The sequence below is a fragment of the Vombatus ursinus genome, unplaced genomic scaffold (assembly GCF_900497805.2).
Source record: "Vombatus ursinus unplaced genomic scaffold, bare-nosed wombat genome assembly UNPS02015129.1, whole genome shotgun sequence".
In the NCBI taxonomy this organism is placed as follows: Eukaryota; Metazoa; Chordata; class Mammalia; order Diprotodontia; family Vombatidae; genus Vombatus; species Vombatus ursinus.
Window position 1 is genome coordinate 2,291,564 of NW_020954907.1, and position 25,267 is coordinate 2,316,830.

The window sequence follows — 25,267 nt, forward strand, 5'->3', positions numbered from 1 at the left end:
GTGCCGGTCCGGGTCCGAGGACGATCCGGGGTTTTCCGGGCTCGCCCGAGCACCACGCCCCACGCCGCAGTGATTAGAGAAGGCTGCCGGCCGGGCCGGGCACGTGGGGATCAGTCAGCAGCCCAGGACGCCCCGCCCCGCCCGAGGGCAGGGGCCGCTGAGAACAAACGAACCCACAAACCTGTCGGCAGTGCCCCGGGGGCGGCCTTAGCCAAGGTCAAGGTCAAGCAGCCTAGCCCGCCCGCAGAGCCTCCGAGAGAGCCTGGACCGGGGGTGGGTACGACGGTCCCCGAGGCCTGCGTCCTCCTGAAGGGTGGAAGGGCGGAGCAAAGTCCGCAAAGCAGCTGACTCGAGGAGGTCCGTGCGCAGGCCGGTGTGGGGGCGGGGCAGCCGGGAAGGGGGCGGGGCCTGGGCTCTAACAGGCAGCACAGGGGCGGGGCCCGGACCACTGTCTAGATGTACCGGGTTTGGAGAACTGTCAGGGAAGGGACCGGGAAACCGTAGGCGGGAACGAGGCGGGGCCTAGAAGTCTATCAGGTAGGACGGAGGCGGGAGCTGGGGCGGGGCCGGGAGAGTGTTGGTCTGGAGGGAGGCTGGAAGGGCTCTTCCGACTCTGCCCGGCGAGTTGGGGGGTGGGCCCGGCATGCCGGGGGCGGAGTCAGCCTCGTGTCTGGCTGCTCATGCGCAGCCTGGTTTCGGAGGAGGCGGGGCGAGTGGCAGCTGCGCGTGCGTGCCCGCGGGGCGCCTAGGGCGGGGCGGGGCCGGGGCTCAGGCCGGGGAGGGTGGGAGGGAGGGGTGGGAAGGAGGCGAGGAAGGGGCGGCGGCGGCTGCTGAGGAGGCTGAGGAGGCTGAGGGAGCTGAGGCGGAGGCGGCGGCGGCGGCGGCGGCAGCGGCGGACAGGAACGCGGGGCCCGCCGGACAGCCGCTGCGCGCCCAGCTGGGCCGGAGGGCATGTGACTGCCGGCCGTCGCGGGGGCGTCCATCCTTCCCACCAGCCCTCCCTCACGCCCTGACGCTGACCGGGCGGTCGCTGGGCAGGGCCCGGGGGCGGCGGCGGCGGCGGCGGCGGCGACCCGGGTCGGACGGACAGCCGCGACCTCCCCTGGGTGAGTGACTGAGGGAGCGGGGCGGGCGGGGCGCCCCCTCCAGGGTCGTGGGCCCCCTTCTGCCTCCGCTCCCGGGGCCGGCGGGTGGGTGTGTGCTCGCCGAGGGCGCGGCTCGGCCCCGCGGGCCCCCACCTCCCGCAACCCTGGACGGCTCTAGGCGGGGCCGACCCTCCATCCTTGCGCCCCCCGGAGCGCACGTCAGGGTGTCTGGGGGCTGGGACCTCGGGCTGGGCCGGGCTCCGGGGGGCCTGCGGCTCGATGGGGCATCCCTTCCATTTTGCATTCAGTGCCAGGATGCTATTTATAAAACCGAAGCATCCGGCGTTTCTTCGGCTAAAAAGGTTCAGAAAAGGGCTGGGGTTCCTTTTAGAGGAGTAAAGGACCTGGGGCAGGCCTTCAGGGCACCTTAAAACACAAACTCCGAAAGGTACCAGGAAATTTACTTGGATGGATCACATTGCCGGAGATGTCAGTGTTTGAATTGGATGTGCGAGACCTTTATCTTCTAGTCGCGTCACAGCCACTTTTTTTTTTTTTTTTTGGCCCAGGAAGAGGAAAGGATGGATCCTTTGTAGTGGTTATTGGTGATTGCACTTGATCTTGAATTTCATACTTGCAAATTCATCTTTGTAGACTCACCAGCCAATTAGGCATGCTTGTCCAAGATCAGGCCAGATCGGTTCAGAAATCTGTTTTTAAGCACCTCCCCTTGCCTTGATCAGAGGTTTATATCTCTAGGAAACACAACTCAGCTGTTCATCCCCCTAGGTTAGATAAATTGTATAAATGTAAATGCATATATGCATATTCACATATAGATCATATGTATAGATCATAGACTCATAGAGTGATTGAGAGTTGGGAGAGGCATTAGAGATCAAATCCAACCCAGTAGTTTTACAGATGTGGGGAGACCTATAGAGGTGATGTGACTTGCCCAAGGTCACAGGGCCACCAACACCAGGCTGCAAAATCAATTCCATTATCTATTTGAGTACACAATGTCGCCTCTCAGAACAACAAAACCCTTATAACTTCCTTTCTTTTTCTCTATCCTTAACATGCTCCATATCAAATACTACCTCAGCTGCTTCTTGTAAACTTAGGAAGAGATTGACAGATGGCAAATAGATATGTAAGTTGTAAAAACTGAAATCCGTAGTAATCCATAATAGAAGAAGATATGCTGACTAAAGGTAAATCATAATTTATATAAATTGATGGAGACAGACCCTTGCCAGTTTCCTCTGTGCATTAAAATCTTACACAAGCAATTTTTCTTTGGGCAAGAGAATCCAGTAACCAGATTTCTTAGACCACAGCTTTGTGGTAGATTCTGTTATCTTCTTGGCTGCATCATTTCTTTGATGCTATGCTATGTACAGTGAACTTTGTAATTAATCTGTGTTATGGCAAACTATTATTATATCTGACTGTACCATTTTAGTGGAATAAGATTGCTGAATTTAACAGGACACTACCAAATAATAACATTTATATTTCATGGTTATGGTTACTACACCATAAGAATATAAACTTTTAAGAATAATGTCCTTGAAGTATCTTTTCTTTTTTTTTATGTTGTTATTGAGAGGCAGCTTGTGAATAAAGGGGTCTGTTCCCAGGAGTCAGGAAGACCTGGGTTTTGCCCTGATGCAAACTATCTGTGACTAGACAAATTACTTAATCTCTCAGTGCCCAAGGCATAGATTAAACTTTTTTAAAAATTGATATCTTTTGTTTTTGTATCACTTTCATTTCCAAATATTTCTCCCCCCAAAGAACTTTCCTTTGTAACAAAGAATAAAAAAAGAATGAGGGAGAAAAGGTAGCACAGTAAAACTAAGCGACATATCAGTGAAGTCCCAAGCAATTCTCTTAAGACTCACTCTTAAGTTACAAATGAGTTGCTGATCTGCATTAATGGAGGGAATGTTCACACTGGGAGTTCTGCACGCCTATAAAATTGCAGGCCTTCCAGACTCTCTACAATTCCCAGAGTTATTACTAATGCCTTCCAATTTTTAAACCTCAAAGCACTTGACCATCTGTCATTCCTTCATCATTTTCTTCATAGTTGTTAACCTTTTTTTTTTTTCATGTTTTCTTCACTCTTGTCATTTTCTTCAACCCCAGGCTTCATCTTTAATTCTATCCACAGAAATAAAGCTTCTTGTAAACCTTTAGCTAGAATTTTAAAATTATATCTAATTAATGATCTTTTAATCTAGTGTCAAAATAATGTACTTTGTCATTTATTTAAGGCTTGATAATTTCATCCATATGTGTTCACTCATTTCACTGACAAAGATTGAAACCCTTCCTTATCTTTGTAGATGGTGATGTGAATTGCTTTGCTAAGAAAGAGAAAAATTACCTGTTGCCCATTTCCTAGGTGATTATGAGTGAACTGACTGACTTGTCTTTAGGTCTTCTTTTTGCTAGGACCATACCCAAAGCCTTTTCACTTTGGTAGACTCTCCCAGAGTTTATGTTCACTGGCATAGTGTTCAAGAACCTTAGGACATTTCTCTGTCAGGATGACTTATCAAAATAGGACTTTAATGGAGCTGTGCCACAGTAGGGTTCCTGATTTTCCATGGAGATATAGTATTATCCCCTGCCAAGAATCATCCTGAGCATAGTCAGGACATGGATTCAAATCCATGAATTTATATTAAGTACACACTTGCAGTGAACTGTTCTAGGTGCTGTTTGGGGGTGGGGTGGGGAATACAGGTTTAAAGGGCTCACCTGATGGGCTGGGAGGGCAATTTTGATTCCTGTATCAATAACTGTAAACAGTGTTATATGGCAAATACCTTAGAGAACACTTTTTGCTACTCCTCTAGTGACGAACTCATCATTTTACATGGTCTCATATAGAGCTACATTTTTCAGTCATTAATGCCTTCATTTTAGTTTGCTGTGGTACTCGTCTGTCATCTAGTGGTAATTAATTGGAATTGCAGGGATTTAGAAACTTTATTTTTTTGAAAAGTGCTTTCCAACTCACTCTAAGATGTAAAAATGATTTAAAATCCTTTTGCTTGGTATAAGGAAATTTAGAGAAAAAGAAAGCAGTTGTCCAAATTTTCCTATATAGATTTATTAAACTGCCCAGGACAACTAATGCTCCTCTAAATTCTAAAAAAGTAAAGTAAATTATTGTTAATTAAATGTGTACTGATTTCTATAGCTAGAATATTAATTTTAGGTCATATTGATGATATAGTGGAGTTATATTGTTCAGGTGCTGGGTGTATAATTTATAGTAATCCATTTTACATCAAATAGAATTTTTTTTAAATAAAGTTTAAATTATTTATAGAAGCTTACAGACATTCTATCACAGCTTTTATGGCATATTGTTTTGTATACTTTAGTACTTTGATACATGTGCTGTCACACATGTTTAGAATGCTCTCACTCCTCATCTCTGCCTCCTGGCTTCCTTCAAGTTTCAGCTAAAGTCTCACCTTTTGCAAGAAACTTTACCCTTGTCTTCTCTCTGACATTACCCCCAGTACTTAGTTATTGGTTTGCTGTTTTCTCCATTAGATTGAGCTCCTTGAGAGTGGAGAGTGCTTTTTGTCTTTCTTTGTGTCCCTAGTACTTAGCCAAGTGACTGACACATAGTAGGTGTTTAATAAATGATAATTGACCGACTCAATTGGAGGATTTGTGAGTACCACTAGGGTTTGGTACTCACTTCACCTAGGCAGATATGTCTCCTCTTGATACAATTTAATTGATTGTTTGGGTGCTGAGGCTGAAAAATTAATCGCTTTCCAGCCAATGTGGTGACAAGCCATCCTCAGATGACAAGACAAATATTATACCAGCAGGGCTGTATCGAATCCCTTCTAGTTTTACAGGACCTGCTGGAGCTTATATGCTGCTGGCATAACTTATAAGATTGCAAGGATGAGTTATCTGCTTAGAATTTTGGTCATATGTGTAATTTATTTGATAAACCATTGAATAGGAACAACCCCCCTCAATTATCACATTGTTTCAATGGGAAAACATTTTATGTCAGACTGCCTTATGATGCAGTTTCCTATAGTGGATGTGGCCAAATCTTTATCTAATCTTTAAGGGGCTTGTTAACTACTGCATCAAACTTTTTTAAGAACAATTTTAAAATGCATTACAGTAGAGCAGTGGCTTTTTGATGACTTCAGGTACTGGGTTGTTCTCTGTTTATGTTCTGTTCTTTAAATTTTTGCTTTTTAAAAAAAATTGATGAAGATACTTTTGTAATATTTCACTGGCTTAAGTTATTGTGTTGTGCTGTGTAGGTGCTGATATAGGTGTTGTGGAGCTTAGAAGTAAATGGCTTACCTTTCCATTACACTAGCATATATAATGTATGCCCGCCCACAATTCTGAACTTTATTGGTGGGATATCTTCAGTGTCAGGCAACTATTCCCTGAGCGGCTATTGGATGCAAGTGGTCATTTACTCCATCTCAGAATTCAAATGTGTTTTACCTTTTGTTCTTTGTCACTAACTCTTTTCTTCCTTGTCAGGGTATCTGGAACGTACTGCTTCCCCATAACTCATGGTTCTTCTAACTAAAATGTGTAGTCCATCCTAAGTATGCGCTTTCTTATGAAATACGGAATATTTTTTCATGGTGCTTTGTGAACCTGAAAATCCACAATCATAGTTTCAGTTGAGAAATGGAGGATGGGAGACAAGTAACAAGTAGGGCTTTTTGCTCCTGGGTTGTTTCCCACCTTTTGATAGCAGTAAAAATCCTTAGAATATTTAAGATGGTTCTGGGCTTGTTTCAGGGCTATGGAGGTCTAGGTGAAGATAACATTCTGTTTAGCTGTGGGCTGGCAGGATAGGGTGTGGAGGAAGGAAAGAAAGAAACCTTGGGTTAGAAGTAATATGTGATTGTGGAGGAAAGGGGAGTGGTTGGGCCAATCTCTGGGGAAGCAACCCCTGAAACTTCTGAAGAGAAGGTAAAGCCTGCAAGTTAAATACATATAAATATGTAGGCACATCCTGATTAACGTAAGCCTGTTTCATGATATGTTGCTCATGCCTTTCCCCCCTGAGGAAGTCTTAGTTACTTCCTCAGCTTGTATTCAGACTCAGGTTGGGTCCCCAGAGGTAAGCGTGTGGATGGCTACTGTAGCTCCTGAGTTCTGCCAGTGGGCTTCCCATGAAGTGGTCTTGATTAGCTTCTCTGGAGTAAGACAGGACCTTAGAAGGTCATTTTATAGATGATGAAGAGGAAACTGAGGTCCAGAGAGATGAAATGACTTGTCCACGGTCACAGAAGTAGTAACAGAGCTGAGATTATAAGTTGGGTTCTATGATTTTAATTTCAGATCTGAACTATTATTTATAATATACTTTTTAATCAGTTGTTTATGTATCCTCATATCAGTTGCTGAGAAATTGAGGTCATAGTCCATCTACAACACTAGCTTGCCCAGAATCACTAAATGTATTTATGATAAAGTTGGTATTAAGACATAAAGTTCATTTTCTAATAATGTACTTTACATACTGTACAGTACTTTAAGCCATTAAGTGGTTTCAAGTTAAATGTAAGAGAAACCAGACCCTTAAAAACCAGAAAGGAAGCTTGTATCTGACAGTCATACTCATTTAGGCACAGGAAATGAATCTTACCACAGAGCACACAGAATGTAGAGATTTACAAGATATTCTATGAGAGATCACAGACTTAAAGAAACTTCATGGTCCCACTTCCTGTCTTGCCATCTTTGAAGATTTATGTCAGTGAATTCTTGCATGCTACTCTCCTCCTTGAAGGCAGTTGAAGGTACTTCTGTTGATAGAAAGTCTGTCAGATGGCTAAAGGGTTTTAATACTAAACCCAAGAATTGGGATTATTTGGCACAAAAGAGAGAAGTATGAAATGATTTCAGTGATTTATACTGTACTAGAATGATAAGAACCTTTGAGTCACTGTAGAGGAGTTCTTAACATAGCATCTACAGATTTCCTCAGTTCTATGGTTACATTGATTTCAAGGGATCTTTGAAGTTGGACAGGAACCAAATTTCATCTTTCATGACCTCCAATTGAAATTTAGCATTTCCTTCAATTATTTAACATTTTAAAAAATATTCTGAATACGCTTCTATAAGCTTCAGATTGCCAGAGGGGTCCATGACCTAAAGAAAGTTAAGACCCCATGCTCCAGAGAGAGAAGGATAGACAACCTGATTTCACAAGTTTTAAACATCTTGGCATATAAATTACTCCTTGGCACCTATTTATTTCACTGGGGAAAGTGACCATGTTGGGCATTAGGATGTCATTTAGTAAACTACAAGATGTTATTTATTATCAAAGGAGTAAAACTTCAGTACTCCTGTCAGTACAGATTACCACTCATCATTGCCTTTTCATCTTGTGGTATTCTTGTCCGTGTGTTTTTGTAAATTCTCCACAGAGAAATAATCCAGTGTCATAGAATTCTTTTCTCACTTAGTGGTTCTCGAACTTTTTAGTCTCAAAAGTTTCATTTATTTGGGTTATATCTATCAATATTTACCATATTAAAAATGAGAACATCTTAATATTATTATGAAAATAGTTTTCACTTTGTGGGTGCCCTGGAAAGGTCTTGGATCTTCCGGGAATTCTTGGATCCCACTCTGAGAACTGTGGCTCTAGTTCTTTAGATACAGCATGTTGAGTCAGGAAGGCCTGCCTGGGGTTTTTATCTCATCTGTGGTTACTTAACTTTTCTGTCCCTCCATTTCCTCATTGGTAAAATGAGAGATTTGTATTCAGTGGATTCCACGGTCCCTTCCAGCTCTAATTCTATGATCCTATGAAATTTCGTGTATATTAATTTCGTGTAAATTTGTTAATCCCTGTCTTTTCATCATGGAAAAAAAAGAATTATAGAAAAACAAATTCTTATTGGCTATAACGGTTGATCTATCAGTTAGTAAGTATTTATTAGGCTCCTACTATGTGCCAGGCAGGCACTGTGCTAAGCACTGGGGAATGCAAAGAAAAACCAAAAAACCAGTTCCTGCTCTTGAGAAGTTCACAGTCAAATGGGAGAGTCAACATCCAGACAGAGCTGTACCACAAAAAAAAAAAAAAAAGTATTCAGGATAAATTGGAGTTTAACATAGGAAAGACACTTGAATTAAGGAAGAGCAGGAAAGATATGTTTGTTTTAATTCAGGTTTGATTTAGTGATAAGTTTGATTAATCTTTAGAAAACTTAATTTTTTTTTAAAAAAAGCTTATGAATAATGCATTTTAACTTTAAGAGAAACCAGTAATTTGTTCTAATGGAAGCTTTTTTTTCCTAGAAAAAAATGACTTCTAGGAAGGCTAACTTGTATTCTAAAAGATTGCATTCCAAAACTTTGTTTGCAAGTTAATTGTTTAGGATTCAGAATGTATTTTCCCATAGAAATATACTAGTCATAGTGATTAGATGTATGTTGTAGCTCAAAAGAACCCATTTAACCAAAATACCATACATTTGTGATGAAAACTATTAGCAAGTAATACTGTTTCAATACTGTCAATTAAGTAAAACAAAATCAAATAATAATTATACATTTTCCTGTGTGATCAATACAGAAGACTAGAGCTTGAGCTGTTAACTCAGGCTTCTTTGTCACCTGGACCTTAAAAACCCAGCCAAAAGGACAGACTTTACATATGTGGCACTGCCATGGGAATCAACACACCCTTCTGTCCCACTCTTTTGACACAGAGGCAAGGGGAGATAGCTAGCTATTTACCTATATTAGTGCTGGACCCTTGCTGAGCTATTACTTCCTATGACAAAAAAACTAAAAGGGAGAAAAAAGATAAATTTAGTTACACTAATCAGTACATCACCTGAGTCTTACAGTGTATGAAATCGTGCCATACCTATAGCCCCTCACCACTGCAAAGGAGGGAGTGAAGTGCCTTTTTTTGACTCTTATCCAGGTACAAGTTTTGTCATTATAACTAATGACCAAATTAATTACAGTTAATTAAAACAGGGTTCAGTTTAAATTGTTTCTTTGCCTCTTCATTGTGATAGCCATCGTTCTGCTCACTTCCCTCTGTATTTCTCATGATCTTTCAAAGACTACTAACAGTGACAGTAGTCCTAACTGGCAGTGCTTTCAGTAGCTTGATTTTTTTTTTTATTATATCCTTATCATATTGGGCTTAATTTCCTGACCTTTATTCCCATTTTTCCTGTCTTTACAAATGGGGAATTAAAAATTATTCTTCCTTTTAAAATGAAAGCAGAAGCAAAATTAGAGTTCAGTAGTTGTCTTCTTTTTGTTGCCTGAAACAAATTCCTGACGTAAGACTTTGCTTGGCTTCAGGCTGTGGCTGCATAGTCTGCCATCCTGTCCATTTTATTGCTGTGATTAAGAAAAAGCCATTACCATCGTTTTGACTTTGATACATATTAATGTGCAGTGTGTCGTTTGAGGAGCAATGGAAAGTGGAAAGAACACTTGGCAGCTAAATGATCATGGTTGTAGTTTAACTTTCTCACTCGTTGGCAGTTCACTTCTCTGAGGTTGATCCTTTATTGCAGCAAGGCAATCTCAAAAATTGATTTTCTTTTGCACTCTCCATAACAGTTTTTTCAAATATCCTACACCACCGCTTCCCCCTCTCTCACAGCTGAGGACCTTACCTCATACTTTAATGAGAAAAGAAAGGCCATTCTCTGTGGACTTCTACATTTCCTATTCTCAGAAACCTCATTCTCTCCTTTCCTCTAATCTCTAAGGATTATATGGCTCAAATGAGATAATATTTCTAAGGCACTTAGCATAGTGCCTGGCACCTAGTAAGCACTTGACAAATGCCCTTTTCCCCTACTGTGTGCCAACCTGCTCTAGATAGGGAGATCCAGGCTTTAAAAAGTAAAGAAAAGAATAGAAAAGGAAAAAAACAAAACAAACAAAATGGGTCATGCCAGACTAACTTTATTGCCTTTTGGATAGAATTACTAGACTGGTAGATTAGGAAAATAGTGTAGATATAATTTATATGGATTTTAATAAAGAGTCCGTCATTGCTGTTCTTGTGGACAAGATGGAGAGAGATGGACTGGACAATAATAGAATTGTGTAGATCCATACTAAGTTGTGCTTATTCTACTTTTAATGCTTTTCTCTAGAACTTTCATTTCTTCTAGGTGTTCATTATAGATCTTGTGGAAAATGGTTTTTTTTTCCTTTGAGTCTTTACTTGCAGTTGTTAGGGAGTTACTTGCTCCTTATTCTGGAATGATTTCTAGGACCACAGTAGTTTTTGATACTGGCTGGTGTTTTCTTTGACTTACTCCTCTTTCTTGATTTAGTTTCCGAATTGTGGCTTTGTGCCAGGATCAGACAGTACCTTCTCCTATCCTTTTGGGTTGGATAGTCAGCCCTGTTTGATCTTGTTCTTTGTCACTCAGGTTCCTGCGCTGCTTTCCTTTCCTGGGATTAGATGAGAGCTCTCTATCTTCAGGGTCCTCTATGGAATCTTAGGACAGAGGGCTAGGAATCTCAGAGCCCCAGGAATTGGGGTATCCTGATCTGATTGCTACTGCCTGACCTCATTGATGATCACTGCTTGCAACTGCTTCTCAGGCTTCCAAGGTGCTCACTTTGGAAAACTCTCATTAGGATTTTCTGACTACTCTACGGCTTTCTTGGGGCATTTGTCTACTCTTGCTTCTTTCATGTACAGAGCCTTGAAGGTTACAAATGTCTCTGATGCTGGAGGGCTGCCATCCTCTAATGTTGGCATTCCCAGTGGCTTTCTTTCCTATTAATGATTGAGCAGCAGTTCCTCTATTGAACAGCCTTAATTTTGGGGGGCAGCTAGATTGTGCTGTGGATAGAGTGCAGAGCCTGGAGTTAGGAAGACTTATCTTCCTGAGTTCTAATCTGACCCCAGGAGCTTTACTAGGTGTGTGACCCTGGGCAAGTCACTTAACCCAGGTTTGTCCCAGTATCCTCATCTATAAAATGAGCTGGAGAAGGAAATGGTAAAGCACTCCACTATCTTTGCCAAGAAAACCCCAAGTAGGGTCACAGAGAGTCAAACCAGACTGAAAAATGCCTGAACAGCAGCAGTAGCTCTTTCCTGTTGCCCTTGGGCTGTTCTGGTGCAGTTCTGGGGTGGAAGACATCACTTACTATAATTTTTCATAGGATTTCTTGATCATTATTCATTCTGGTATGAGCTTAAGGGTTTTACTGAAGTAGGTATGTGAAAGCTGGGTTGTCTGCCTCTTATTTTAGCTGCTGTCCTGTCTGGAGACCTGAGGTTTTTTTTCCCCCGTGTTATCACCACCTTGACCTGTCTTATACCTTGAGAATTGTTCCATCTATGTTCTCAAAATTGTTACATCTTGCCTTGATCTCCTCTTTCTGTAGTTGGCCTAGTTCATCTTTGTTTTTTTCAGTGTCATTTCCACTTCATCTGGCAACCCACGCAGGATTGTGATGTTAGAGTCCATATTTGGTGGTTCCATTGTCCTTGAAGAAAAGAATTTTTGATAAGATCTCTGCAGATCTTTTTGAAGTAAATAATTTGCTCATGTTTGTTTTATTTTTGTATTTCTTTTTGCAATAATGCCTCAAATGTCTTACTTTCTCTTTTGTGGCACATCAGTGTTTAAAAATTGATGATTAGGACCGTGTTATTTTAGGTTGCTGCTTGAGTGCCTTCGATTTTGACATGTACTATTCCATTCTCCTGTGAATTCTTGTGAATGAAGAATAATCCTTTCTTATTCAAAATGCTTTTCCTTCATATTTAGAAGTCTGGTCACTTGAAAAAATTTTTGTTATTGAAATTGTTAAATTTTACTATGTACCATTTGTATATTTTTTTACTCAGTGCTTTTTTGTTTATATGCAGAAGTTCTAGACAATTTTCTTGTTTAATTTCTTGCATTTTATGCTACTCAGGTTTTTGATTTGTTATATTCTTCTGGGAGACTTATAACCCTTATATTATCTCTAGGCATCCTGTCTTCAAGGTCACATTTTAGTTTGTATAGGATTCCTGTGGTGTTTGTTTTTTTTTAAATGTTGCTGCCTTTTGATTCTTTTCTGCCAAATTTTCTCACTGTAGTATTTTTTTGTATTCCATATCTGTTATTTCTCTTAGAACTTCAGTTTCTAGCAGGAATTTCTTCATGTATTTTGGTTAGATTCAGTTGACCTTTTGAATTTCATTTTTTAAGTGCTGTTGCCATTTCCTTACTTAGTATTTTGGGTACTGAGGGGCAAAGTCAAAATAGAACTACTCTATTATAAACTCCCATGAAAATAGATCACTGTGAAAATTCTAGTGTATCTATTATATTTCCCATCTGTAGCCTGTGGATCTTGCCTGCTTTCTACCTTCAGAGAGTAGTGTTGGGAACTTTGATGGGTAATTTGATGGCAGTGCTTGTTCTCCTCCTCCTCCCACCCCTTTTGTAAACTGGGAAATAATGAAGTAAATTCAAGTCTAGGTTCGGTTGCTGATTATTTAAAGAGACCTAGATCAGGGACAGCACTGAAACAGCAATCTTTCTTAGTGAAGTAAAGCTACGGAAACATCAACCACATTTCAAAATTCACATGCTGTCCTTCAGTGTGAGTTTCCTCAGGGTATGTTGGGTGATAGGGGCCCTTTACCAATGGCATGATAGAGAAAATTATTCCTAACTGAGATGTATGTGTAATGACTCTTCCCCTCGCCAGAAAGAAAAGGGTGTGGGAGCTGTACATAGGCCTGCCCCCGTTCCAAGGAATCACCAGCTACATATCTGTTTGTTGGCTTCCTCCATTTTGTTACAAGTATTATCGGGATAATCTGGTTTAGCTGAATCTTAGAGCAAACTTTCTTCAAGTTCTCTATTTTCAGCTACTTTTCATCGCATTGTAATACTTTCAAATCAACTTGTACTCCAAACTGCTGTTGTTGTCTTTGTCTGCCCTGATCTCTGCTTGGCGAGGAAGTTTTGTTTGCCAACTTGAGGTAGTTTTAATGACTGTTGTGTATTCATTAAACTTCTCTAAGAAATAGTGGCAGAGTCGGTGTTTTTACTTTTATCTATGTCTAAAGTCAAGTATGTGTTTAAACGATAGAGTTAGAGCTCCTATAATTCTGTGCAAAGTCATATACTCTTTATCCTTTGTTATAATTTGGTGTTTGCTTGGACTTTCTAGAAAATAAAATGACTGCTTTGTTTGTAAACAGTCATTAGTTGGTTAAGATGAACTTAATAATAAAATAACGTTTGTGTTTTGTTCATTTGTTTTCAGTCACCTCTGACTCTTTGTTGATCCCATTTGAGGGTTTCCTGGCAGAGATACTGGATTTGCCATTTCCTAATCCAGCTCATTTTACAGATGAGAAAACTGAAGCAAACAGGGTGAAGTGACTTGCCCAGGGTAACACAGCTAGGAAGTGTCTAAGGCCGGTTTTGAACTTAGGAAGATGAGTCTTCCTGACTCCTGACCCCAGGAACTCTATCTACTGTCCCACCTAGCTATTATTTATATAGTACCTTCTATGTGTTAAGCATTGTGCTAAATGCTTTACAAATATTATCTCATTTGATCTTTACAACAACCCTGGGAGGTAGATGCTATTATTATTCCCATTTTAATATTGAAGAAACTGAGTTAACTTTGCCATAGAGTTAATCTAAAACAATTCATTTTACATATAGAGCTAGATATTACAAAAGTAATTGAGGGAGAAAGTAATTGCATTCTTAGACTTTGATTAAGAAGGAGAGGAAAACTGGGCATATTTTGATGTGATTCTGGAGGGTAGATTATTAAAGGAATCAGAAAAGAGGTAGCATCACATGGTCTAATATTCACATGGTCCAAATGGAATCCTGAGACATAAACAGAAAATTAAAATGACAAAGAAAAGGGAAAGCTCTCTGAAAATATCAAAGTAAAAATATAAGCAAGTCAATGACCAACTGGAATTTAAAATGAACATGTAATTGATCATGACTACAAAAGTATTTATAGTCCTCTAATAACAAGATCAGATTCTCAGAGACAGGCTAAGGATAACAAGATTATTTTTTCTGTATATATTTGAGAAAAAAAGAATGATCAGAGAGTATGTGTCTGATGATTAGGATGGATGAAACAAAATTGATAAGCACAGGAAGAAAATTACTAAATTTAGATGTAGAAGGGACCTTAGAGATCATCTAGTGTGACCCCCTTCATTTTACAGATTAGGAAAAGATGTGCCTATTCTTATAAAACTTAATTTATGTGACTATTTTAAAGTTTATGTTCTTAATGCATTTTCACGTTTAACTTTCTAAAACATTTGAACATTTTTAAGTTTGATAATTGGCCTAGGCTTTTTCCTGATGTAAATCAGTATTTAGATTCCCCTTTCTATCACCTAGGCTATTAGAATTGCAAAAATATAGAATTTGTAAGTTCTGCAGCCCTTTTGAAGAAGGAATGTGATTTAGTTATGGATAAAAGTAGAAGGAAAGACTCTTCAATGGAATGTGAAAAACTTTGTAACAGTGTTATTTTTCATAGGTAAAAATATAATGTTGTCTGTGCTAAATTTCTCTAAAACTGTTCTTGTGGCACAGGAGTTTGCTTAACAATACAAAATATAGAATTTTACCTGTGGCTAATGGTAGGATTTGTTCCATGTTTGCTAATATAATTTGTGGTTCTAGTTCCCTTTTGCTGTAAGGCTTTGGATTTTTACTCCATATATAAAGAGAAAAGGCTAATTTTTAAAATATTGGTTGTTGTTTGCTAGTTGGATTACTAGTTAGATTGTTTAATTTGAATACATTAGGAAATACTTTAGCTATGACGGTTTACAAAAAGTCCTTATCTTAAATGCACAATATCTATAAAAGGACAGTGATAATCATGACTAATTTCTGGACTTGCTTTATATTATATTCCTTAATATTATGGAGAAGTGAAGCTGAAACATCTCAGTACGTTATAGCATTATAATTGACTTTATGTATACATGTGACACTTTCTTTTTCTCCCCTTTTTTTAGATTCTGTCAACTTTCAAGAACAAATGTGGCCTATAACTCATGGAAGAAAAACTACAAGTCAAGACATCTTTGGGTTCCAAGTTGCCGAAATATGGAGCAAAATCTATAGGCAGCACCCTGCAATCAGTACCGAATGGGACAGCTGTGAACACATTAGGGAATTCTATGAGTAGCAGTGGCAAAAATTTCGTCAAGCACAATGGCTCTATTAATATGTCTTCCTATTCTTTCAATTGGAGAAAGTCAAATAAATACCAACTCAATGATCAAAGTCCTAGGGATTTTCACTCTACCCATAATTCATGTGGCAAATTAGTTGACCCTGAAAAACATGTTAATGCTCAAGAAACATTTGGTAAAAGTGGATTAAAGAGGGATTTGAAGAGTGTTTCTTTACTTACGTCAAAGATAGCAAAGCCATCCAATATGTTTGTTTCATCTTCAGAGGAGTTAAACCAAAAGACTTTGTGTGGACTATCTAGTTCAAGTAAATTCACCAAAGCATCGTTATTAGGAAGGACTTCATATTCTTCACTTAGCGCTCCAAAATCACAGTTAAATGGATTTTATGGAAATAGATCAACTATAAGTATGCAGAGGCCTAGAGCAAACTCCTGTACCACGAGAAACAGTTCTGGAGAAAGTTTAGCACAGTCCCCAGACAACGTTAAATCTTTTACCTGTGAAAAAATAGTACGGTCCCAGAGCTTCTCACATTCCATCCAGAAGTCTTTCCTTCCACTTTCATCCATCACTAGATCACATTCCTTCAACAGGGCTGCAGATCTTGCAAGGCCTTATCAAAACCAACAGTTGCCCATTAGAGTACCTCCAAGGTCAAGTATGCAGTCAAAAAATGTAAGATCAGAGGTTCTCAATAGAAATGAACATTTAGCATTTGGATTTAATAGGCCCTATGCTGCTTTTTCAGGCTCTGGTTTAAAGAAGTCGGCTTTACCAAATGGCTCAGGGGTGACATCTTTTGATTATAGGCTGGGTCGAACCTCTTTACTGAGCCCGAACAGACCACAGTTTACTGGAAAGATTATAGTGGATGATAATAAAAATTCAGCTGCTGACAAATGTGTATTGGAGGACTCCTCAGTTTTGGGTAATGATGGAGCTATTGAGAAGGAAGAAGACTTGATAGAAAATTATAGTTCTAGAACAGAAAGTAGCCGTGGCATAAATGATAACATGTTGGAGGATGATGCAAAAGTGAGATACCTGAGTGATGATGTGGATGAAATATCCCTTTCATCTTTATCTTCTTCTGACAAGAATGATTTGAGTGAAGACTTTAGTGATGATTTTGTAGATATAGAAGACTCAAACAGGACTCGGGTAACACCAGAGGAAGTCTCACTCAAAGAGGAGAATCTTGGAAGTGTTCCACTAGTGGATCCATTTGATTCTCTGAAAGAAAGTGAAAAACCTTTCAGTAAAACTGATGAATGGATTGACATCCGTGTGCCAGGTAAGTATCTTCATTTTGTCCCGTCTAGAAAGTTTTATGATAGGTGTTTTAATAGCCAAGTTGTTTATAAGCGCAGTCTTTAGTAAATAAAGGGCTTAGACAGATTTAGCACCTTATTTAGAAATGTGTAGTTGTTCCCACTGCAGCCATGTTTAGATCTCTATACATTCTGTTAAGTAGGGAATGCTTTATGGATTGCTCTCCAAAAATCTCTAACTACTTTGTTTGGTGCTTTATTACTATGACTGTTGAAGTATTACTGATATCCTGATTGATTTATTTCCCTTTATTTGCCACATTAGGCAGCTAGGTGGAGCAATGGATAGAGCTCTTGAACCTAGAGTCAGGAATACTTATCTTCCTGAGTTCAAATCCAGCTTTACCCACTTACTAGCTGTGTAACCCTGGGCAAGTCACGGAACCTTGTTTACCTCCGTATCCTCATCTGTAAAATGAGCTGGAGAGGTAGATGGCAGACCTCTTCAGTATCTTTGCCAAAAAAATTCCAAATGGGGTCACAGAGAGTTGGACATGACTGAACAATTTGTCACATATACTTCTTGTTTAAAAAAATTTTTATTCATTTGTTTTTAGCATTCTTTAAAAAAAGTTTTTTGAGTTCCAAATTCTCTCCATCCTCTTCAGTGCCCCCCCCATTGAGAAGGTAAGCAATATATGTGAAATCATGCAAAACATATTTCTGTATTAGCCATGTTGCAAAAAAAAAGCAAGAAAAATAAAGTGAAAAAATTACACTTCAGTTTGCACTCAGAGTTCATCAATTCTCTCTTTGAAGGCGGATAGCATTTTTTACCATGAGTCCTTTGGAATTGTCTTGGATCGTTGTGTTGATACCGGAATAGCTGAGTCTTTCACAGTTAATCATTGTTACAAAATTGTTGTTACTGTGTACAATGATCTCCTTCACTTGAATGATGTGTACAATGATCTGCTCACTTTTCTCTCCACCAGTTCATATAGGTCTTTCCTGGTTTTTCTGAAACCATACCCTTCATCGTTTCTTACAGTGTAACAGTATCCCATTATGTTCACATACCACAGCTTGTTCAGTCATTCCTCAGTTTATGGGCATCCCCACAATTTTCAATTCTTTGCTACCATAAAAAGCTGCTATAAATATTTTTGTTCATATAGGTCCTTTTCCTTTTTCTTTGATCTCTTTGGGATATAGACCTAGTAGTGGTATTGTTAGGTCAAAAGATATACTCCGTTTTATAGTCCTTTGGACGTGATTCCAAACTTTTCTTCAGAATGGTTGGACCAGTTCACAACTCCCACATAGTCTTCCTAACTTTAGAAAATCTTTTTTTTAAAGCATTTTTATTGCACAAATAAATAGTAATATTTTGAGGGATATTAGGATTTCAAAAGGGAAATTTTATTCTTTATGACGTACAACTACAAGATAAGATAAATGGAAAGACTGTAAAATTTTAGAGCTGAAAAAGAACCTTAGATTATGCAGCATATTTCCTTTTTTTACATATAAGGAGACTTTAGAACCCTAAAGGTCAAGTAATTTGGTCATTGTCATATAACTAGTTAGTGGCAGATTTGAATCTTGAGCCCAAAATCTCTTGGCTCTTATTCTAATGTGTAAGTCAGTACACGATAGCACATGATACAATTTTAAAAGGCCCTTTTGGCAATCCATAGTCAACAAAATGAGTTATTTTGTCCTCTGCATAATCATATGTCTCTGTAACCTCTCCTTAAGCGTTGTGTTGCTTAGAACCATAGGATTTAGAGTTGGAAGGCACTTAAAGGCTCTCTAGGCCACCCCCTTCATTTGGTAGATGAGGTGAGACCCAGAAAGATAAGGTGACTTACCTTTGATCACTCAGGACAGAGATCTGAACCCAGGGCCTCTGATACCAAATTCATTGTTCTTACTCACAGTACATGTAGGTTGCCTGCGTATTTTCATTAGGAGGAGACCTGGGATGGGGGGTTGGGGGTCAGTGTAGGAGGCAAGATGGAGGGTGGGATGATGCCTGTATGCATTATACAGAAACAAAAATCAGGGAGGAATTATTCAATTCCATACAATTCAGCAAACTTTATTAAACATCTTCTCTATGTTATACGTGCTTTTGTAGTAGGGTTCTGCTTCTGTCTCAGTTTCTGTTGCTTCTTTGGGCTAGCAGTTATAGCATGGCCCAGTAATTGTTACATGTTTAATGTAGGAGTGACTAATAAAGTCTTATAGGTACTCTAAGCCAGGCTCTCTATTCCTGCCTCAGTGGCAATGGCAGTCTCAACCACGTGACTGGGCAATACAAGGGCTTCTAAGTGTCTGTTACACACTATGGAAAGATGTGAGAATGTAATGGGATATAGAGGGGTAAGCCAAAGGAAAATCTGGGGTGGGATTAAGGAGAAATGTTGAGTTTGAGATGCCTGTGGACATAAGAGTTAGAGATGCTTGACAGATAGGTAGTACTGCAGAACTGGAGCTAAGAAGGGAAACAGGCTGAATATGAATCTGGTTGTTGAATGCATAGAGACCCTGGTTAGACTAACGGGAACAGGTGAGCTCTTCTAGACCAGGGGGTTCTTAACTTTTTTTTGTTTCATACACCCCTTTGGCAGTCTGGTGAAGCCTTTGGACTCCTCAGAATAATGTTTTTAAATAATAGGAGAAAATGATAAATTTCACTTAGAGGTTAGCGAAAATAAAGATATAATTTTTGCTTTCTGAGTTCAGTGACTCCCTGAAATCTATACCCAGATTAAGAACATCTGAATTAGAGAGAGAGATTAAAGAGAACAATGGACCCAGGATAGAGAACCCTTACATACATTGATACTTTTTAACCTTATGCCAGATTTAATCAAAACCAATCAATGCTTTTGAAAAAAAGTTCTTTTTGTACAAGATTGACAAATATGAAGTGCCGGGTGGTTGCTTTGAAATGGACCGTATCTTTTTTTGTCTGTTAGATTGGCATTTAAAAAGAGAAGTTTTATTTGTAGTGCTTCAATATTCAGAGTAGCCAGTGAAAAATTTTTCTTTAGACAGTGTAGACTAGCACTTATTCTTTACAGTGTAGACTAGCACTTATTGTATTAGTAATCTTTTTGTCCCTTGCATATTTAATTTCTTATTTTTATTTCTACTTTGCTTACTTGTAGACATTTGGCAGTAGAAATTATCTTCTTAGAGCACCAGTATGAGCCCTTGTGCTGGTAAATGAATATATAGCCATAAGGAAATAAGAATTTCATATTATCAAGTATGGTTAGTGATTTTGAGGGTTACTTCTTTTAAGTTTTCAGAATGTGCCAGTGGAGTATTGTAACCTAGGCTTGACAATACCTGTATACAAGAGAATTCTTTCCTCAGTTATTATTTTTGTGCTTTGTTGGTAGAACTGGTGACTTGTGACAGTTACTGATCCTAAGGGCTCTTAAATTGACTGAAGATGCTGTTAAAATTCATAACAATTTGAGGACCCTTCAAGAATGGTAGTAGTCATAGTGCAAAGTTCATAGATATTTAGACAGTAAAGCAAAGTGCTTCTGATATTTGGGTGATTTTTCAATCTTGAGTGTCTCTAGCCATTAGTTGTAAGTTAATGTTTTTAGAAAGTATACTGTTAGGAGAATTTTAGACTTTTATATACATTATTAAGTAGTGAATAAGCTAAGTTGTGTTTTTTCTTTTAGAACAGAAAATAACCAGGTATTTTTTAAAAATCTGGCAAGAGACATTGCTTATTATTATTAATTTTATTTCATTTTTTTTGCTCAGAATTTGAAAAGTGCTGTGGTCCTGAATTGAGTTTGGTTAATTTTTGCTAAAACCCACCAAATTACTAGCGTCTGTTTGTTAAAACCTGAAAAAATCTTTAATTATAGTATTGTGTTGTCAATTAATGCCTTTTGTTTTCTTTTTTAATTAGTAGAAGACAAGAATGAATGCACTAAGCGCACCACGGGGAATGATCTGATTTCTCCAGATATGGATTACAGAGCTGGTTCTTCATTTGAACTCTCCCCATCTGATAGCTCTGATGGAACATACATGTGGGATGAAGAGGGTTTGGAGCCCATTGGAAGTGTCCGTCCATGTGGAAGTTATGAGTCTTCAGAAATGAACAGCATAGTATGTATGGATTTGTACAACTTTTTTGGTGACTCTAGAAAGATAAGAAATACTCATTTTTTTGAATTAGTATGTGATGAGGGCTCCCAAAGTGTCTGGAATTACACTCTGAAATAGAGGTAGAGGAGCAGTGCAGAACAAGGCAAAGACATGCACAGCTTTATGCAATATGCAATACATGAGTACTTTTGGTGTTTTAGTCTTTGTACCATCTTGGTAGCTTATTTTTATGGATTTGCTACTTCAATATTTTGATAGTTTGTCATCCTATGTGATTCTTGTCCAGGTCCTTGCATAAGTCTTTCAAGAGATTAGAGGCCTTTCTATAGGTCTTTTAATATTTCCTGCTCTTAACTTCATGATTGGCTCATCTTCTTTTCCTTTCATACATGGCCTTGATGATGTCGTATTTTTATTAATAAAATAATATTACTTGTGTTTTTACCAGCATGTTAGGTAAGAGTCAGAATTTTTCATTGTTAAATAACATGACATTACAGAAATGCAAAGCAGTATAGTTCTCTCTGGAAATGGTTATAATTTAAATAGCTCAATATATTTAGATTTGTAGTGGTCTTGAAATGATGACCCTCATTTAAAAATCATGGTTTGTTTTTCTGGGAGATGTTTGATATTCCAGTCTCTTCAAATGCTAAGTGAGATTAAATTATAATTTTAGATTTGTTTCATTACTATTCTCTGGGTACTGGGAATTAAAAAAAAATTATTTTGCTGCCTTGGTCTACTCTCTAGCAGAGAGTTTACTAAGGAGCTATCCCTTGGCAGTCAGTAGAAGAAACCAAATGAATGAACAATGTCTATTACCCACATTATGACATGTAGTTAAGATAAAAAATCTGACAGGCCTGCCATCAGTAAGTGGGCCCAAAATCAAGCAGGAAGAGCAGAGTAAGTTGGCTTGCCTTTAGGAAATTGAAAATCTTTTTTTTTTTTTAATGATCCCAAACTTCTCCCAGAAACAAATTCCTGTGTTCTTAATACTAACATTTAAAAATGAGTGTGCACAGGGTAATGGAGAGGTATATGGTGGATATGAGTGGCTTCAACATAAAACTTAGGAGGAACTTTGAAGAGGAACTAGAGTTAAAGGTGTCATTATGGAAATGTAATGAGACACAGGAAGATGGATTGGTCACGTGGCAGGAGTGAGGGACGATAGGTGGACAGCCCACATACTCCACAGATACCTTTGTGACAACAGGAGAAAGTGAGGAAAGGCCCCAGCCTTTTAGAAGACCCCTTCTGGCGAATTTCTGGAAGGGCATAGACAAGGATGGAAACCAAATCGATTGGATCGTAGATGCATTGTTTATGACATCTTTTTTTTTTTAATATATGAGGCAGTTGGGGTTAAGTAACATGACATTACAGAAATGCAAAGCAGTATAGTTCTCTCTGGAAATGGTTATAATTTAAATAACTCAGAGTCGCACAGCTAGTGAGTGTTATGTGTCTGAGGTCAGATTTGAACTCAGGTCCACCTGACTGCAGGACTGGTGCTCTATCTACTGAGCCACCTCGCTGCCCCTGTATATGACATCTTGCAGTAATTACCTTTGCCTAAAGAAAATTGAGGATCTTGTGACATTCTTCTTAGTACTTTAAGCCCAGGTAGCCAGGCTGCAAAAGAGACTACCCTGTAGACCATGCAGGTTGGACAGTTGTAGAAGTTGAGGGTGGAATGGAGGGCCTATGTAAACATGTGAGATCATATGATAATGTTGAAAGAGGGAAGTAATTGTTCTAGCAGCAATTGGAGTGATTTCTCTCACCCTCAGTTTGTTTCATTAACAACCGCGGATCTGTTTATTGAGTACTGGAAGTGTTGCTGGGATTCCTGGTCTAGGTCATATCATTCTGTATTTTCTACCTTGAGATTTTCCTACAGATTGACCAACAGATAAAAGTTCTATTTCTCAGGCCAGGTGACATATAGATTTTAGCCTACATGGGAGAAGGCAGTCCTCTACTGAAGAAAACTAAAGCCTCAGAGGATTTTTAATAACTTCTTTTTTTCTTTCTTTTTTTGTTTTTTTTTTTTCAGTAACTTCTTACCCACTGGTACTACTCCCTGACCAGTTCAGTAGGGCAGGAGGCTTGGGGTAGACTTGTATCAGCTATCTTTCAGAGCCTCAGAATGGACCTGGCCTGGAATTAAATCATACTGCTGGACCCCTCTCCATTCTTCAGCACAAGAGTGAACTTTTCGTGATCAATAGCCTAAAAACCTTCCGCTTAGAAGTCTAAGAGGAGGGGTATCTTTGGTTCAGTGGCCCCATAATGATAACACCTGACATTTCTGAAGTACTCTGAGCTTCATAAAACATTCTCATAGCACTGGATCTAGAACTGAGGAGACCTCAAAGACCATTGATTAGTATCACCTATCCTCCCACCATCTTGTTACTCTACATACAGTTACAGTCCTAACAACAACTCTTTAAGGCAGGTATGACAGGTATGAAGATTACCATTTTACAGATGATAAAAGGGAGGCTGAGGTACTCCATACCTCCCAGAAGAATTCCTTTAATTTCCTAAATAAGGGTTTGCCTTTCATTGTGTAGGCATCACTGCCTACACAGTGCATCACTGACTTGAAAGGCAGGCCAAATGAAATTCCACAGTGGGCCAATTGGTGGGAAAATCCTTGAGTGAAAAACTTAGAATAATGTGACTTAGGTTAGTAATTCCACAAGCTTCTCACTATAAGCAAAAGATGCATTTTGGGGCACTTAATGGCATAAACTGAGGGTGGGAGAGCACATTCTAACTGCTGCTGGAGCCATTGCTTTATTACTTTAAATATTACTACATGATCTTAAAAGGTTCTATGAACTTGAGAATTACATGTGAAATAAAGTATTAAACCTAAAGCCAAAATTAATCTCTTATTTTTATGTACTAGTGTACATATATTTTGACAACTTTTTTTTTTGTTACAACAAATTGTGAAATTTAAGTCTTGTCTACATTTAAATTCTGTTCATTGTCATGGTAGATTTTTTATTTTTATTTTTTTTAGGCAATTTGGGTAAGTGACTTGCCTAGGGTCACACAGCTAGTAAGTGTCAAGTGTTTGGTCTGGGGCTAGATTTGAACTCAGGTCCTCCTGACTTCAGGGCCGGTGCTCTATCCACTGCACCACCTCACTGCCCCCCATGGTGAATTTTTTAATGAGAAATCTCTAGTGAGATGGAATTTCATTCTGATTTATTCTGTTCTTAAATTGACAACTGATTACAAAAGGGTAGCATCATTTATGACATTGATTTACTTCTTTCTGTATCATACTCACATTCCAGATGTGAGTCAGCTAGTACAGAACAAAAGGAGGGACAGAGATTTGGACTATAAATTGATTTCTCCTAATATAACCTGCCATTACATTTATTTTTTTTTAAAAATCAATTGCAGAATATTACTAACTGGTAAGTTAACTAAAATCCCTCAGTCTTTTTCACATGAATTTCTAGTAAGCCAGTTCTACTCCCTTCTTTGTTTATGGTGTTGAATTTTCCATCAAAGTACAGGTCTTCACCTTTGTTACTACTGAAAACTACTGAAATCTTTTTGAATTATGATTCTGTCATCTAACATATTAGCTGTCTCTTCTAGCTTTGTGTCATCTACAAGTTCAATAAGCATATCTTCTATACCTTTAGTGAAATCTGTGATAAAAATGAACAGAATTGGGGATAGAACTCTTTTTCATTTTATAGAGAACTGCCTACAACTTGACATCAGTAAATTAATCAGTGCACTTTGGGGGTAATGTAGTAGTCCACTTAACTGTACTTTTATCTAGCCCATATTTTTTCATCATGTTCATAGGGACAATAATAGGGAAGTTTGGAGGTGGGGTAGGGTTTAGGAGGAAAGATGAGTTTAGTCTTGAACACGCTGAGTTTAATATGTTACATTATTGGACAACCACTTCAAGATGTTTGAAAGGCATTTGGAGATGTGAGACTTCAGGTCAGCTGAGGGGTTAAGGCTAGATAAGTAGATTTTAGATAGCCTTCTCAAGGAGTTTAGGGAGGAGAGTGGGGATGGCTGGACCAAGTGATGATTTTTTGAATATGATAAAGATGTTGGCATGTCAGTAGGCAGTACACAAGGAGCCAACAGACAGGGAGAGATTGAAGATAAGTCAGAAGGGAGAAATGATCTGCTGGAAAAGACAGGATGGAATGAGTTTAGTTGTTGTGTAGAGGGATTGGCCTTAAGAAGGAGAAGGGCCATTTCATCTTGTGAGATGGGGGTAAAGGAGTAGATAGAAGCAGAAATCATCACAGTGATGTGAGAATAGAGGAGGGAAGAAGGAGGTATAGGCCTCAGTTTTTTCAGTGAAATATTAGGCACGGTTCTCAGCTGTGTAGGGGGAGGGAAGTAATGGGAATTTTTAGGAAGAAGGAAAAGGTTTGGAAGAGCTGCTTTGGTGAATGAGGAAGTATAAAGGTGAGGTCTCAGTTGAAGTTTTGTAAGAT

The 25,267-nt window shown here is 38.9% G+C and overlaps 1 protein-coding gene across 4 annotated transcripts in view; it reads left to right on the plus strand.

Annotated features, from left to right (window-relative positions):
* The first annotated feature begins 338 nt into the window (after positions 1–338).
* Positions 339–25,267, plus strand: part of CCSER2 (coiled-coil serine rich protein 2) — a 121,324-nt gene continuing 96,395 nt past the window's right edge. For 2 of the 4 annotated variants that reach the window (XM_027846297.1, XM_027846300.1), the window contains exons 1-3: positions 1,052–1,106; positions 15,151–16,627; positions 20,554–20,756. In XM_027846297.1, the coding sequence (XP_027702098.1) occupies positions 15,190–16,627; positions 20,554–20,756 (1,641 nt within the window). In that variant the 5' untranslated portion in view covers positions 1,052–1,106; positions 15,151–15,189. Of the gene's footprint in view, positions 358–1,051; positions 1,107–15,150; positions 16,628–20,553; positions 20,757–25,267 lie in introns of those variants that run through there. The other 2 variants (XM_027846298.1, XM_027846299.1) reach the window with 2 other exon arrangements.